This window comes from Cupressus sempervirens, chromosome 8, assembly GCF_028749045.1.
Source record: "Cupressus sempervirens isolate cs-2001-9-10 chromosome 8, ASM2874904v1, whole genome shotgun sequence".
Classification (NCBI taxonomy): Eukaryota; Viridiplantae; Streptophyta; class Pinopsida; order Cupressales; family Cupressaceae; genus Cupressus; species Cupressus sempervirens.
In genome coordinates, this window is record NC_143125.1 from 742,992,075 (window position 1) to 743,010,014 (window position 17,940).

The following is a 17,940-nucleotide window of genomic DNA, read 5'->3' on the forward strand; positions in this document are numbered from 1 at the left end:
TTTCATATCTTTCAAATCTTGCCAAATTGGAGTATAACTTGTATTGGGTTTTTGAATACATATTAGAGGAGAATAAATTTCAAATCGTGGAGAAATTGAAGAAAAAATAAGCAAGATATTGCAAAATTAGGAAAATTCTCTCTCAAGGGAGCAAATTTGCTATAAAAAAAATTTGGATTTTTTTTTGAGTAAGGGTATCTGGGCCCTAGTAAGTTATAGTAAAAAAAGAATAAATAAATTAGAGAATCTACATTTCTTTTGTGTGATTTATTTCAAAAATATTAGTTTCCATCATGACGGGGGCTTCAACAAGAGGTAAAAAGAATGCTACTACATCAGGGAAATTCTCAAATCAAGATTGCAAAACAACAGAGAATAATAATCCCATTGAGGGACTGAGTTCATTCAAGGAAAAGGTTAAGAGGGATGTGTGACCTACAAGGAGATATATTAGATATACGAAGCATGTTAAGCACCTATATGAATGAAACAAGGAAGGAGCTCTTAAGCAATCAAGGTGAAACCTTCAAGTCGACTAATAATGACACAAGTTTTATTCATCCCATGGGATCTAGGAATTTTTTTCCAAAGGTGGATATGCGCAAATTTGATGGGAAGGATCCTCTAACGTGGATAAATCAAATGGAGAATTTTTTTGAAGTACATCAAATCCCATATGGACAAAAAGGTCACGATGGCTTTCTTATATTTAGAACTAGATCAATTCATTTGGTATCGTTGGTTTTGTACTCATAGGAGGAAAAAGGGTCTCATCGTATCATGGTCAATTTTTATAGAAGAACTCCAAGCACAATATAGCAATAGTGTGACAAAAAACTTCTTTAGCCAACTTGCTAAGCTTCAACAAACAAGATCAGTTAAGGATTATATTCAAAAATTCCAAAATCTATCCTTAAGAGTGGATGCAATTGCAGAGGAGAACTTGAATGATTTATTCTTTGGTGGTCTCAAGGATCACATTCAACATGAGGTACGCATGTTTTGCCCCAACTCAATAAATGAGTCTTTTATATTGGCATGCAAGGTAGAGGAGTTCTTGATTCCTAGAAAGCAAGGGGCTAATGTGACAAGAGAAAAAGGATATTCAACACCTTCTCCTCCTCAACCTATTTGGTTGACTCCACAAAAAATTGAGGAGAAAAGAGAAAAAGGGTTGTGTTTCAATTGTGGTAGCAAATATATTAGAGGACATAAATGTAGTGAAAAGAAATTGTTCTATATTGAAGGTCCAAGTGAGGAAGAAGAGGATGAGCCCATATCAGAGGAGGATAGGGAGTCAAGTGAGGAATCACATGATTCTCAACCAATCATTTCTTGTTATGCACTTTTAGGTTTCAATGCACCACAAGCTCCCAAGGTAGTGGGTTTCTTAAAGAAGCATAAAGTAACAATGTTGATCGACTCAGGTAGTACTCATAATTTCATTAACAAAAAGTTAGCAACTCTTCTAAATTGTTTTATATATCCAGCCCCAGAGTTTTGGGTTTTGATTGTAGATGGGGGCACCGTTAGTTGTTCAGGGAAGTGTCGTAGCATCAAATTATCTATGGGAGATTATCAACTTGATACCCCAATGTATGCAATATCCATGGTTGCAATAGATATTGTTTTGGGAGTACAATGGCTTATTACATTAGGAACAATTGAGATGAACTTCCAAGAACTATTCATGTGATTTCAATCAAAAGGAAAGGTAGTGGAGCTAAGGGGATTGAAGGAAAAATCCCCACAAATGGTAAGCTCTCATCAAATGAAAAGGCTTCTTAAGAAAGGTACGGATGGATTTGTGGCCCAGCTATGTTCATTAGAAGTCTCTCAATCTAATGCTCTTACTCATCCAAATTTACAAACAATAATTGATTGTCACTCAGTGATTCTTGGAGATATGCCTAAAGGACTTCCTCCTAAGAGGGATCACGACCATGCCATGCAACTATTTCCAAGGAGCTAGCCACCAAACATCAGGCCTTATAGGTACCCACACATACAACAAAGTGAGAGAGAAAAAATTGTTGAGGAAATGCTAGAGGTAGGAATTATCAGGCATAGCCAAAGTGCTTACTCCTCACTTGTTGTGTTGGTGCGTAAGAAGGATGAAACTTGGCGCATGTGTCCAAATTATAGAGTGCTCAACAAGTAGACCATTAAAGATAAGTTTCCTATTCTAGTCATCAATGATCTTCTAGATGTTATAAATAGAGCTATGTATTTTACCAAGTTAGATCTTAGATTAGGTTATCACCAAATTTGGATTAAAGAGGAAGATATTTGTAAGACAACATTTCGAACTCATGAGGGTCATTATGAATTTTTGGTGATGCCATTTGGTCTTACCAATGCATCATCTACATTCCAAAATTTGATGAATTCCATTTTTAAGAAGTTCTTGAGAAAGTTTGTGTTAGTGTTTTTTGATGATATATTAATTTATAGCAAGACTTGGGAAGAACATTTGCAACATGTAGATCAAGCATTACAATTACTCGAAGATCATCAACTCTATGCTTAGTCATCCAAGTGTGTTTTTGGTCTTAAGGAGGTGGAGTATTTATGATACATAGTTTCACATGAAGGAGTAAAGGTGGACCCTAACAAAATTATGGCTATGATGGAATTGCCTATTCCAAAAACTATTAAGAAGCTAAGGGGTTTCTTGGGATTGATAGGATCCTATAGAAGATTTGTGAAGAATTATGATCATATAGCAATACCCTTACCACTCTATTGAAGAAAGATTATTTTCATTGGAATGAATCTGCTAATGTATCATTTGAGAAATTGAAGAAGGTTATGTGTACAACTCTAGTGCTTGCCACTCTAGACTTCAGCAAGGAATTCATTGTGGAATGTGATGATTCTGGAAATGGGATAGGAGCAGTTCTCATGCAAGAAGGTCGACCAATTGCTTTTGAGAGTCATCAATTAAAAGGTAAAAATCAACTCAAACCTATTTATGAGAAGGAAATGCTAGTGATCCTTCATGCAGTTAAAAAATGGAGGCTTTATTTAATGGGTCAACACTTCAAGGTTAAGACAGATCATGATAGTCTAAAATATTTTTTGGAACAAAGACTATCGTCAGAAGAGCAACAAAAATGGGTCACTAAGATGTTGGGATATGACTTTGAAATTGTATACAAGAAAGGGAAGGAAAATATTGTGGCCGATGCACTTTCCAGGAAGGATGAAAAAGATGAAGCCTTATTGTGTGCCCTTTCAATATTACAAGAAAATTGGGTGGTAGAAGCCAAAGAAGAGTGGCAAAATGATGTTGCAACAAGTAATCTCAACCAACAAATAAAAAGTGACCCTAGTAGTATAGATAACTTTTGTTTAAAGGGGGATATTCTTTGGTATAAAGAGCGCTTGTATCACTGTAAGAATTCCACTCTTAAACACAAGATTCTCAAAGAGCTACATGAGTTGGTGGTCATTCAGGATTTCTGAAAACATATCATCGGGTCAAGCAAGATTTTTTTTGGGGAGGGCTAAAATGTGATGTTCAAAAATCTGTGGCTGAATGTTTGGTTTGTCAAAGAAATAAGGGGGAAACAATTAAGACACCCGGTCTCTTGCAACCTTTATCTATTCTTAGCTAACATTGGGAAGAGTTATCCATGGACTTCATCACAAGGCTTCCCAAATCTAAAGGTCACAATGTCATCATGGTAGTAGTTGATCGCCTCACTAAATATGCACATTCCATTGCATTATCACATCCTTTTACAATAAGTATAGTGACAAAAGTTTTCTTGGAGCATATCCAAAAGCTACATGGTACACCTAAAGTTATTGTTAGTGATCGTGATCCTATATTTACTAGTCACTTTTGGAAAGATTTATTCTCATGTTTGGGTTGTAATGTTCTTGTTATAAAATAAATAATAAATCCAACTTTTGTAATGGGCCGATTGATTTAATATATCTTGGACCCATTTTTATTTTTGTTTCCATAGTTTGTGTCGCCATCCACTATCTTTGTACACCCTCGGAAAGTTTCTTGATGGGTATTTAAGCACGGCCTGTAAGTTGTAGTCGATACGCTTTTTGGATTATTTTCTCTATATTGCGAATTCCTATTGGAGTTCTAGATTGTTCGCCATTTCGGAAGTGAAAGATCTTCCTTATTTGGCTCGTGCGGTTTCGGTGGGATTCAACCCTCACCCTATTTTGTTGTTGCACGTAATACTTCGCTCGGATCTGGCAAATTGGAGCATCATTTTTTGGCATCTATCGAAGGGATTATACATATTTAAGTTTTCTATTGTTGTCTCTGATCTACTTGTATTTTGTTTGAACATGTTGTATTTATTGTGGCTCAAACACTTTTTGTGCAATATCAAGGAAACCCCGTACGACCTTTCATTGCCTATATGGCCTCCACTCCACCACGCACCCTTCACCAACTCCCCATACAACCATCTTGGCTCTCCCCACACGCCAAACCATCACTCATCGTATGGCCTACAATTTCTAGTGTTCTGCCTGCTTTGTTTTCCCATCGTACGACCCTTAGGATATCCCGTACGACCTCCAATTCACAGCATACGGCATACTTGCCCTACAAACTGTACGCCACCGTTCATTTGACCTGTACACCCTTTATGTACTCTGTACAACCTCCTTCCCCTCCTACCACTGTACGGCTTTAGCAACACCTCTACCTACCATACTTTGGATAGCATACGGCCAGCTTTCCAGACACCATACAGTTAGACTACTTGCAGCGTACTACCTTCATTTCCTCACCAAATCACACCTTCTAGTTACTTGTCGTTAACAAATTTAGAAACAAAGAAAATTTGTCTTCCCTGAGATTGGAACATTACTGTGGTATCAGAGCCCTTCGATCTTGCTAGCTTATGGACAGTGAATGAGAGTCTATAGCCAGAAGAGGACACATTTCGTTGATCGAATGGCTGCCAAGCCGGAACAGACTGCTGCTAAACTTGTGACACTACTGAGGGAACTTGCCAGGAATCAAGCACAAATCACTGATATGCAGCGACTCATGGAAGAAACTCTCAAGAAGTTGGCGAACAACAAAATATCCAAAGAACAAAATGGTCACAGTGCGGACTTGGTGTCGGGTAAATCAAACCCTCAGCCAGCACACTCTTGACCTTCCATGCCAACTTTCCCACCATAGACGGAGGCACAACATGGAGGGAGACAACCAACCTTCGAAGAGAAGCAAGAACAACTGAGAGAAGACTGGAAGAATGCAAACCTTGAAGAAGATATATCCTACAAAGATTACGCAGATCTGAGAATGAGATAATCAAGAGGCGGAAACAGAGGATACTTTAATGATGATCTTAGAAGAAAGTTGAGTAAGGTAAATTTGTCTCCATTTGACGGATCCGGTTCCATATTTGCACAAGCGTGGGTAATGAAAGCCGATACCTACTTCTAGCTGAATCCTATGCCAGAAGAAGAAGCAATCAAATTTGTCGTGCTACACTTGGAGGGAGTTGCGCGTGAATGGTGGCACCACGGCACCATCACATTAGGGCATGATCAAATAAATACTTATGTGGAACTCACGGAGAGATTAATAGAACGATTTGATAGTAAAGATCTGGAGCTCAATTTCAAAGCTTTGGCACAACTGAGACAAACTAGATCGATCAATCAATTTATTGCAAAATATTAGAAACTCTCTATTTTGGTCACGAACATTTTTGAAAGAAGAGTAGTGCTCTTCATGAAAGGACTGACAGAACCTCTAAAAGGTTGGGTAAAGGGGTTCAATCCTGCCACCCTGTCGGAAGCAATCAATAAAGCATGGAGTATGGCATCGTCATCGGCATCATCCTCTCGAAGTTACTCACATTCTAAACCGCCGACGTTTCCAAGGGACAAACCTCTGCCCAAGAAGCTGATGTTGGATGAAGCTACCAAACAAGAACTTCGAAGGAAGAAATTGTGTTTCAATTACAAAGGACCTTGGGAGCCTAGTCACCGATGCCTCGGAAAGGGGAAGATCCATTACACTAAGGTCGTGTTCGATGATGAGGACGAACAGAAAGAAATGCCAATTGAAGATAACCAACCCCACAATGACACCAACAACAGTTTAAATCGTACAGAGAGAATTGCCGCTTTGGTACAACACGGAGGAACCATTGCCTTGGCTAGCAGCTCGAAGTGCACGATTTTTCGTGTACGAGGTACCCTTCAAAGACAAAGGGTTATAGTGATGTTGGATAGCGGAGTTACTCTAAATTTCATAAACTCATCCTTGGTAAAACGAAGAAGTCTACCTACGGAGGCGCACGTAGGCTTTCAGGTCAAGGTTGCCAGAGGGACTTTCTTGCCCTGCACCCACCTTGTTCCTCAACTGAGTATCACAGCGGCGAATCACATGGTGACTAAGGACTTCTTCATAGTGGACCTGGCTGATATGGAAGTTATTCTTGGCATACAGTGGATGGAGACTGTTGATGAATACACTCAAAGTTTCAAAAGGATGGACTTCACTTTTGTTGTTGACGGAAAGAAAGTTGTCCTCCAAGGAATGGCAAATGAAGGTCCGAAGGAAGTTTTTGCACATTGGATGGAGGCAATTTTTCGGCACAATAATGTTGCGTGGGCTACGCATTGTTTATTCTCAGCAGAACCTATAAAGGGGCATCGAACACCTCCATAGGATGATGAACTTCAGGATATTTTAAGTAGACATGATAAAGTTTTTATAGATAATTCTCCTGGCATACCACCTCATCGAGGGTTTGAACACACTATCGAGTTGGAATTAGGAGCAAAGCTAGTTATAACCGCATTGTACCGCCACCCCAAGAAATTCAAAGATGAGATCGAAAGGATGATTCAAGAATTGCTAGAGAAAGGATGGATCCGTCCCAGTTCTAACCCATTCGCATCATCTATGGTATTGGTCAAAAAGGAGGACGGGACGATGCGCATGTGTGTGGACTATTGCGCGTTAAACAAAAAAACAATAAAGAATAGATATCCCATTCCTAGGATAGATGAGCTATTGGATGAATTGCATGGCATAGTCTATTTTTCAAAAATAGATCTCCGTTCCAAATACCATCAAATCCGCATGAGGGAAGAAGATGTGGAGAAGACAGCTTTTCATTGTCACTACGGACATTATGAGTTTTTGGTCATGCCGTTCGGATTGACCAATGCACCTGGTACATTTTAATCGTGCATGAACCACATCTTCAACAAACAATTGCGTTAGTATTTATTGGTATTCTTTGATGATCTTCTTATTTATAGCAGGACATTGGAGGAGCACTTGAAGCATCTGAATGAAGTTCTAAGTATCATGAAGGAACAATCTGTGTTCACCAAGCAGTCCAAATGTGAATTTGGTATGACAGCAATATTGTACATGGGGCATGTTGTCAGTAAATATGGAGTTCAAGTGCATTAGGAGAAGATTCAAGTTATCCTTGATTGGCCTCCCCCAAAGTCACTCATGGATTTGCGAGGATTTTTCAGACTGTGCAGTTACTATAGGAGATTCATTAAAGGATTCTCTCAACTCAGTGCACCCTTAACGGATCTAACAAAGAAGGGGCCTTTCCAATGGAATGAGAAGGCACAACTCACCTTTAATAAGCTGAAAGAGGCCATGAGCACTTGTCTTGTACTTGCACTACCTGATTTCACTCGACTGTTCATTTTGAAGTGCGACGCGTTTGGGGAAGGCATTGGAGCAGTACTGATGCAAGATATATACCCCATCGCTTATGAGAGCAAGAAGCTTACGTCAATAGAACACCTATATTCCATCTATGACAAAGAAATGTTGGCCATCGTTCATGCATTAACCAAGTTCCGGCAATATCTGGTGGGTGCCAAGTTTGTTGTCCGTACGGATCATAACAATTTGAGATATTTTCTAAAGCAACAGGGCTTGAACAAACGATAACAAGAATGGGTAAGCAAGGTTCAAGTTTTTGATTTTGACATTGAATATGTGAAAGGGAAAAACAATGTGGTTGTAGATGCGTTGTCCTGGAAACCCACCATTTGCTCACTAGACTAGATTTCAGCTGACTAGAAGGCACATTTGTTAGTGGAATGTTCCAAAAATACATTTTCCTGTGAAATCATGGATTGCCACACCCACAATGATTGGTCTAGAGTGGTGGATGACATCATCTACTATAAAAATTAGATATATTTGGTGCCAGAATCCAAACTAAAGCAGAAAATCTTGAAGGCAGTATACGAATCACCCCTAGCTGGACACCCGGGTTTCCTCAAAACTTACAGAAGTCTTCAGGAGAGGTTTTCATGGAAAGGACTTAAAGGGGACGTGTTGCAGTATGTAAGAGAGTGTACGGTTTGCTAGCAGAACAAGTCCGAACATACTCTACCTGCCGGGCTGCTACAACCTTTGCCAATTCCCGAACATAAGTGAGAAAGTATATCAATGGATTTCATAACAGGGCTTCCCAAGGTGAACGGAAAGGATTGTATTTTCGTGGTGGTTGATAGATTCACAAAGTATGCACATTTCTTCGCCATCCCCGCCAACCATCAGGCCGCACAAGTTGCCAATCTATTCTTTAGAGAAGTCTTTCGTTTGCACAGGTTACCCTGAAACATCATCAGTGATCGGGATGGACAATTTATCAGTATCTTATGGACATAACTGTTTCGGATGGCAGGGATAGAACTATCGCCAAGTACAAGTTACCACCCGCAAATAAACGGACAAATAGAGATTGTGAGCAAATGGCTTGAAGGCTACCTTTGGAACTACGTTTCAGCACAACACCAAGCATGGGTAAAATAGATGCATCTGGGAGAATATTGCTACAATGCCACGTACCACATGTCCATTGAAATGGCACCCTTTAAAGCTCTGTATAGATACGAACCCTTTTCCTTCATCGACACAGTGCTGGGCAATAGTTGCGCACCAAGGGTGAGGGACTGGCTTCAAGAGGGAAAAGACATTCTAAGATGCTTGAAGGAAAATCTACAGAGGGCACAAAATCAATAGAAGATGTACGCCGACAGACACAGAATAAAGAGAAGTTTCGAAGTGGGGGATTTGGTCTATCTCCAACTCCAACCTTATCGACAATCCTCACTGAAGGAAAAGGGAAAGGAGAAACTGAAACCTCAATTCTATGGCCCCTATCGTGTAACTCGCTGCATTGGTGAAGTTGCCTATGAGTTGGAACTTCTAGAGGGTAGCCATATTCATAATGTCTTCCATGTCTCTTGTCTGAAGAAAGTTGTAGGGCAAAATGTCATAGTTACTAGCGACATTCCGCCACTCAATGAAGAGGGCAAGCCCATTTTGGAACCTGCTGAGATCCTCGAAGTACGTGAGAGGGCCCTACCGAATTGCATTGTGGAGGAATACTTGGTACATTGGCGACACCTGCCATTGGATGATGCAACATGGAAGGGCGAGCACATTCTCCAACACCCGACGTTGAATTTGTTTGAGGACAAGCAAAATTTGGGACAAAAGGACTGTAATATTCCTATTATAAAATAAATAATAATCCAACTTTTGTAACGGGCCGATTGATTTAATATATCTTGGACCCATTTTTATTTTTGTTTCTGTAGTTTGTGTCGTCGTTGGCTATCTTTGTACGCCCTCGGAAAGTTTTCCAACGTGTATTTAAGCACGGCCTATAGGTTGTAGTTAGTATGCTTTTTGGATTATTTTCTCTGTACTGCGAATTCTTGTTGGAGTTCTGGATTGTTCACCATTTTGGAAGTGAAAGATCTTCCCTATTTGGCTCGTGTGGTTTCGATGAGATTCAGCCCTCACCCTATTCCGTTGTTGCATGTAATACTTCACTCGGATCTGGCAAATCGGAGCATCATTTTTTTGCATCTATCGAAGGGCTTATTCATATTCAAGTTTTCTATTGTTGTGTTTGATCTAGTTGTATCCTGTCTAAATGTGTTGCATTTTTTGTGGCTCAAACACTTTTCGTGCAATATCAAGGCAACCCCGTACGACCTTTCATTGCCTGTACGGCCTCCACTCCACCATGTACCTTTCACCAACTCCTTGTACAGCCATCTTGGCTCTACCAACATGCCAAACCATCACTCATCATACGACCTGCAATTTCTAGTGTTCTGCCCACTTTGTTTTCCCATTGTATGACCCTTAGGATATCCCGTACAAACTCCAATTCACACCGTACAGCATACCTTCCCTACACACCGTACACCACCTTTCATTTGACCCGTACACCCTTCATCTACTTCGTACGGCCTCCATCCCCTGCTACCACCGTATGGCTTTAGTAGCACCTCTACCTACCATACTTTGGATACAATACGGCTAGCTTTCCAGACACCGTATAGTTAGATTACTTGGAGCATACTACTTTCATTTCCTTACCAAACCATGCCTTCCAATTACTTGTCGTTAACAAATTTGGAAATAGAGAAAATTTGTCTTCCCCGAGATTGGAACATTACATGGGTACTCAATTGGCTCATAGTTCTTCATACCATCCTCAATCAGATGGGCAAACTAAGGTTGTTAATAAATGTTTGGAAGGATATCTACGGTGTTTCACTTCAGAAAAACAATCTCAATGGGTAGATTGGCTACCTCTTGCAGAATGGTGGTACAATGCTTCTTTTCATAGCTCATCAAAAATGTCTCCATTTTTGGTACTTTATGGATATCATCCTCCTTCCATCACATCATCATTAAAGGTGTCACAAAAAGTTCAAGTAGTACAGGACCACTTGCTTCATCAACAACAGGTACTTTCAAGACTCAAGGAGAATTTAGCTATGGCACAAAATCAAATGAAACAACAAGCGGACCATCATCGTAGTGAAAAAAATTTTGAAGTTGGGGATTGCATCTTCTTGAGATTGCAGCGTTTTAAACAAATCTCAATGAAGCAACAAAAAAAGAATAATAAGTTGTCTCCAAGATATTATGGACCATGCCAAATAATGCAAAAGATTGGTAGTGTTACCTACAATCTTGACTTGTCACCAACAACAAAGATACATCCTGTTTTTCATGTTTCTTGTTTGAAGAAGGTAATTGGGTAGAATATTCCTACTCAAACAGTATTACCAAAACTTGATGAAGAAGGAAGAATAATTTTGGAACTAGAATGCATTCTTCAAACACGCATAAAGAAGCTGAAGAACAGAACCCTAACTCAGTATCTCATCCAATGGAAGAACTTACTAGTTGAAGAGGCCACATGGGAGGATGAGGAGTTCATTCAAAAGAATCCACACTTGGTTAGCATTGACGACAATGCTTCTTTCAAGAGAGGGGCATGGTACGCACTTAATATTGGTGTATATAGGGTTATGAATAGTTAACTTGTGACTATCTTAATCCTTAATTAAGTCATGTTATCATTATTATATTATTATTTAGGTAGGTAGGTCAGCCTAGGTGTTATGTAGGGTTGTGTCTATTCAACCTAAGCAAATTAGGTATATATAGGAGGTTCTAAGTCTTATTTCAACATCAGAGTGTGAAGTGTGTTCTCATTGGAGATATTTGAAGGTTGCCCCCTTGAAGCGGCCTATTACTCTCAGCTATTATCAAGTATTTATATAATATTTCATACCATTTCTTCTATTGTGCAAGTTATTCATTACATAATCCCTTGACCCAGTGGGCCTATCAAATAATGTTTAACCTGGCAATGTGAGCTTCTATATTGGTTTTGGCAAAAATTGCATTTCCATATATACCCTCCCCCTCCAACACATTGCTCAATTCTTTTTGTATACTTCCACAAAGGAGGGCTTTTATCAATTTTAAATCTTTGGTATCCCACCCCACCCACTGAACCCTGACTACTCATTCTATGATTTTTGCAATCTATTAAAAAAATTAAAATTAAAAAAATATTTCAGAACTAATACAAAACTTGAAAAAAAATTAGAATAATAAATATTAAAAAAACTAAAAATAAACTATGAAAGAAGAAAAAGGAAGGATCAAATGCATACCTAGAACACTCAGCACTGATTATTTGAAGGATTTGAGACTCAAACAATCTCTACAACCTTCTCTTCAAACTTGCAAAATGGTCACACCAAATTGAGAGAGCAAAATGAGAAAGCAAATGAGAGATTAGATGAATAAAAATTATCTAATATGCCTTACTTTAGGGTTTGAGAAAAAAAAACAATAAAAAAAACTCATTTTTTAATGTTTTTATGGCCAATTTATGGCCCCACACGCTACAAGTCCTGGATTCAACCGGGTCCGCGGCGGGTCCAAGCAGGGTCCATACTTGGGCCTTTGGGTCTGGTCCGCGGGCAGACCCAGAGGCCCAAGTACGGACCCTGCTCGGACCCATAGCAGACCCAGACCCGAGCTCCAGGGTCTGAACCTGGCAACTCAGTTTAATTTTGTTGTTCATATTTCTGTCCCCAACCACTCATCTTTCATTTTTTGATTAGTGTCATATAGGTATCCATTGTTTTCTTTTACCAATACCAGTCCACATCATGTACTGACCAAAACTTTTTAATTATCTGTTTAGAATCTTAGATTGCTTGTGACCGTCTTCACCAATGCATTGCACAATTTGATAAGAAACAAATGAAATTGAAGCTTTTCATATTATGGTTGAGTTATCAGTTTATATCTTATTTGATTGGTTATGCCTTATGGATCTAATACTGCTTTGGAAACATTATGTATATGAAATGACAAACAATGGGATGCATGAACACCTTAACCAATGTTAGTATCTCCTTATATGCTCTATTTGATTTATGAATTTCTAGTTTAAGTTTCCTAACTGTTAACCATATATGTGCACAATAAGTTAGTTAGCAAAGTTCCAAAAGTATACAAAATTTAATTAAATTTTAAATATGTGAAAATAAGCTTTAGGATGTTCTCTCTTTTTGCTTTATAGATGTAGTTTTATGAAGTGATGGGACAAATATATGTGCAATACCAGGTAACCAGACTTTGAAACCAGCATTTTTCTAAAGAAAAAACTTTATTGGGGAAACATTTGTCTAATCAGTATAACTCTAGTAGTCTATGGTATATTGTATTATAAAGTGCCCATGAATAAGGCTTTCATTATTTCATAATATAAGTTTTTGTTAAAGTTAATAGATGCCTATTCAAACTTTACTCAAATCATGACTTTCAGTTGTTTCATGTGAAGTTAAAATGCAAATCTATTTTCTAATATTGTATTATTTTACTTCATTAAAAATTAGGTCAAATATGGCAATCGGCAACACTTGTTGTGTCAAACGTAGCAGCCATCTTGCCTGCATTGTGGTCCATTCATCACAAGGTAATTCAAGAACTCATCTTAATCAGTAATACAAAAATAAATAGTACTTCATTTGTACTCTCTTCAATATATGCTGTATTTTAGTTGGGGGTATCGATTGAGGATTTTTACTCTCAAATTATTTTTGTCAATTATATTAGTGCAAAGAAAAATAACATTTTCCTGAACTAATCTAAGGGAATCCAACAGAATGCAAGCACATAAGCAGCTATTAACTTAAACTAGTTAATGATACGTGAGCTAATGGAATTCTAAGTTGAACAACATTTTAGTTAATTAATGTGAAAATAGAAGCACTTAGATCAAGCAAAGAGAATGAATGATGTTGATATGGCATTTAAATACGAGTTGTCTTTGATGTACGAAATGATACCTCTGTCTGTGTGACGTCTCAGATCGTGTACATGATCTTTTGGGTGAAGTTTAAGCCTCAGGTGCTTTTTCCCATCTGCGGATTTGCCCTTTTACCTTTCAGATATGATCTATATGCGATGCTGTGTTCTTTCTTTCTGATATCCTGAATTCACATGAGTACTTGCTCTCTTCTTTTCTCTGGAAACTGAGTATATTTGAAAATGTCCTTAAAAAGATTGTCTGTTTGTCACAGTGGGACAAGTTCTCATAGTGTATAAAAGATTAGCAGACAATAAGCAATCCTGTAGGATGAATACACATTTTTTCTAGAGTGCACCAAACTAAAGTGTTCTGGTAGTGATTTCTCCTTCATTTATTCTAGGATGAGGATAACTGAATGTTAAAGAACGCAACTGAATGCCTTATCCCGGTTTCCAAACTCTCTAGTGATAGTTGGGAACTTGAAGCTGTGTGTGGAAATATATATGAATCCAGCCTAGATGCATGAATTCTAGGCCCAATGCTAACATTGTTACTGCCACTGCCACTACCAACACCCAGAGATGAACAAAATTGAGGAACTGAAGAAGACACTCAAAATCCACCAATGGATCCCATCTCCTTGCTTTGCCTCCTTTCTACATCTTTTTCTTTTTCAAAAGTTTCTGATTGAACTTTCACATCATGCATAACCTTAGGAGGTGCTTTTGGGCATGAATTAACATCTCAGCATGGTATATGTGCAAGAGGGTATTTATTTAATCTGATAATGCCTCCCTGCAAAAAGCAGTTTTGTAATGAAAGCAAGTTACCTCTCTTTTTTTGCCCAAGGAGTATGTTTCCAACAAGGGTCCCTTCTAACTCGGGTTCATGACATTGTGATAAAGAAAATTCATAAATCTCAAGATTAATGTACAGCATACAAATTTTAAAAAATTAACATTTATGGTTTACAATTAACAAACATAAAATTCTAGGATCGGAATTTATAAATTAGAACAAAAAACCTGTAGGGATTTTTCAACAAACCTGCCTCCAATCTTTCTTGAAATCAATGGTGAGCTCGTACCAATCTTTTGTAGAATTGTCTAGGGAGTGTTCTTGATCTTTAGCTTCAGTCAGATTAGTACAATCAATGAAATCAGCCTTGAGCATTCAACATTTATGTACACACACACACACACTCTCTGTCATGTTCCCCCACCCACTCTGACCAACTATGCCATGCACAACCTATCTTGCATCCTGGTAGGCTAAAAGTGCTAGTTAATGGGATGATAGGTGGGCCATGTTGGGTATGTAGTGCTTGAATCTATGTTGACATGGTTACTTTTTGCCAACAGCACCTTTGTTGGATGGTGACCCCACAGACATGTGAATTGGCTTGTAATGGCTTATGGTTGCCAGAATTGATTTGTAACTCCCCCAACAGCAGCATTTGAATGCTCTCCATAATGTCTTTAATACACCCAATACAGGCATGCTTGAGTGTAATGGTAGAAGGTATCGGAATGTTATGCAGAGAAATGTGGAGTGAGGATTTATTTGAACAGAGGAGGAATTTGGAGCAAGTGGATCGAACAATTTTACTCATACATGATGACAATCCATGTGAGCAAAAGGTTGGACATAGCCCTAGCCTAGAGTACGAAATCAAATTTATATATGTGAAAAGACTGAAGTAAGCATAGGAAGAATGAAATAGACCAGGCATGATCATCTGAAGCTTGGATAGTGACGATTAGTGTGGTTGTAATCAAATCTGGGAATATGCATGATATTTACACATAAATGAGCAGAATGGGTGTAGCTTCACTCAACAGTAGTAACCTAGGTGGTACTGAATCACGGGACAAGGAAAACAATCTAGTAATCATCTACAACGATTGAATAACGTGAATCAATAGGAAGAACACGTAGGCGGTAGTTGGAAGGAGGCAACTCTCATATCAATCCCTACAACTAGGCATCCATTTAGTAGTAATCCAGATTGAGACATCGCATGTTGAGGTTCAGCTCATTGGAACGCTAACATCCCAAGTGGAGGCGAGGCACACACACCCAATTCAGGTTTACACATTTCCAGAACTATGGCACGAATTCACGCACAAGAAACATTCAGTTTACAATTCGGCTAGAGTCGGGCTCAACTCACAGGTGGCTATACAGAGAATCAGAATCGTCTTTATTTGGAAATTGTACAAAATCAGGTGTCAAACAGTCTCAGGTGCCATCTAAAACTCCTTGTCCAGTTATAATATGTAGTGTTGTGTAGAAGTCTATCAAGGATGTTATTAAGTTTTTGTTATTTGGTGAATCTCAAATTCTGATTAATATATTTAAATCAAGTTTGGTGCTCAATCTATTTATAAGTCTGTTGTTCTCTTATTGGTTCTAGAAATTTATTCATTCTTTGAACATCTCGAAACCATCAGCTATCAAGAAATACCCAGAATTTATCCACAGATTAATGAGGACTCGAATTAAGTTCATCAGAGGTCAAGCTGAAAATAGACAACCGAGGATTTAATTCCAGGGGTAGCCCATTCACTTTCATTTTCAAACCTTAAGTTCAAACAAGGGACATCACAGTGGTATCAGAGCAGCAAAATTGTTGCCTTCTGGATTTCTTTTCTTGAATGCGGCAGTACAACAGAGAACCATGTGGAATTTGGAAACTTGCACAACTTCTTGAGGGCAAAACAACTTCAAAGGTCATTGGAGTACAATCAATGGCTGAAAGGGGTCCAAATGCATGAGACTGTAATGTTCCCGTTATAAAATAAATTATTAATCGAACTACTTTTAGTGGGCCGATTGATTTAATATATCTTGGACCCATTTTTGTTTTGTTTCTGTGGTTTTTGTGTACCCGTCAGCTGTCTTAGTACACCCTCAAAAAGTTTTCCCTGATAGGTATTTAAGCATGGCTTGTAGGTAGTTGTAACCATGCATTTTGGATTATTTCTTTGTACTATGAATTCCTGTTGCGATTCTCTGTTGTTTGCCATTTTGGAAGTAAAAGATCTTCCCTACTTGGCTTGTTCGGTTTTGGTGGGATTCAACCCTAACCCTATTCCGTTGCATATAATACTTCGCTCAAATCTATCAAATTGAAGCACTGTCTTGGCAATTATTAATTGAAGGATTATTCGTCCTCAATCTCTTGTGCCTATCAGGCACATAGGACCAATGGATAATTGGCCATTAGGCACACAAGACTAGTGGATAACTGGCCCTCAGGCACATGAAACCAGTGGGTAACTGGCCATCAGGAACACGAGACCAACGGGTAGCTTGCTATCAACCACACGGGACCAATGGGTAGCTAGCCATCAGGCACACGGGACCAACAGGTAACTGCTATCAAGCACACAGGACCAACAGGTAACTGCTATCAAGCACACGGGACAAATGGATCATTACAGTGGTATTAGAGCTTTGATCTTGCCAGCCTGTGGATAGTGAATGAGAGTGTATAGCCGGAAGAGAAGAACCCATTGTATTGATAGAATGGCTGCAAAACTAGAACCCACAGCTATTGATTTCATGGCACTACTGAGAGAACTTGCGAGTAATCAGGCACAAATCAATGATACTCAATGTCTTATGAAAGAAACTCTCAAGAAGTTGGCAGACTAAAATATCCGGTGAACAAAATGGTCACATTGCAGACTCGGTGTTGGGTAAAGAAAATCCTCATCCAACACACTCTCTACCTTCCATGCCATTTTTTCCCCACAGACAGAGGCATTACATGGAGGGAAGCAACCGACCTTTGAAGAAATGCAAGAATAGCAGAGAGAAGACTGGAAGAATGCAAATTTGGAGGAAGATATATCCTACAAAGATTACACAGATCTGAGGATAAGATATTTCGGAGGTGGAAACCCAGGATATTTTAATGATGATCTCAAAAGGAAGTTGAGTAAAGTAAGTTTGTCTCCATTTGATGGATCCGGATCCATATCTGCACAAGCATGGGTAATGAAGGCCGATACTTACAGCTTAATCTTATGCCAGAAGAAGAAGCAATCAAATTTGTGGCACTACACTTGGAGGGAGTTGTGCATGAATGGTGGCATCATGGCACCATCCCCTGGGGCATGATCAAATAAATACCAATGCAGAATTCACTGAGAGATTGATAAATCAATTTGATAGTAAAGATATGGAACTCCATTTCAAAGATTTGGCACAACTGAGGCAAACTGGATCGGTCAACCAGTACATTGCAGAATTTCAGAAACTCTCTGTTTTGGTCACGAACATTTTTGAAAGAAGA

General features: G+C 38.8%; 1 protein-coding gene across 2 annotated transcripts in view; it reads left to right on the forward strand.

Moving 5' to 3' along the window:
• LOC149544556 (transmembrane protein-like protein) overlaps positions 1 to 17,940 on the forward strand; it is a 293,089-nt gene that overhangs the window by 177,672 nt on the left and 97,477 nt on the right. For both annotated transcript variants that reach the window (XR_016355061.1, XM_089795187.1), the window contains exon 9: positions 13,222 to 13,301. Coding sequence is in view for 1 of the 2 variants with exons in the window: in XM_089795187.1 (XP_089651313.1) it covers positions 13,222 to 13,301 (80 nt within the window). In the remaining variant the exon portion in view is untranslated. The remainder of the gene's footprint in view (positions 1 to 13,221; positions 13,302 to 17,940) is intronic.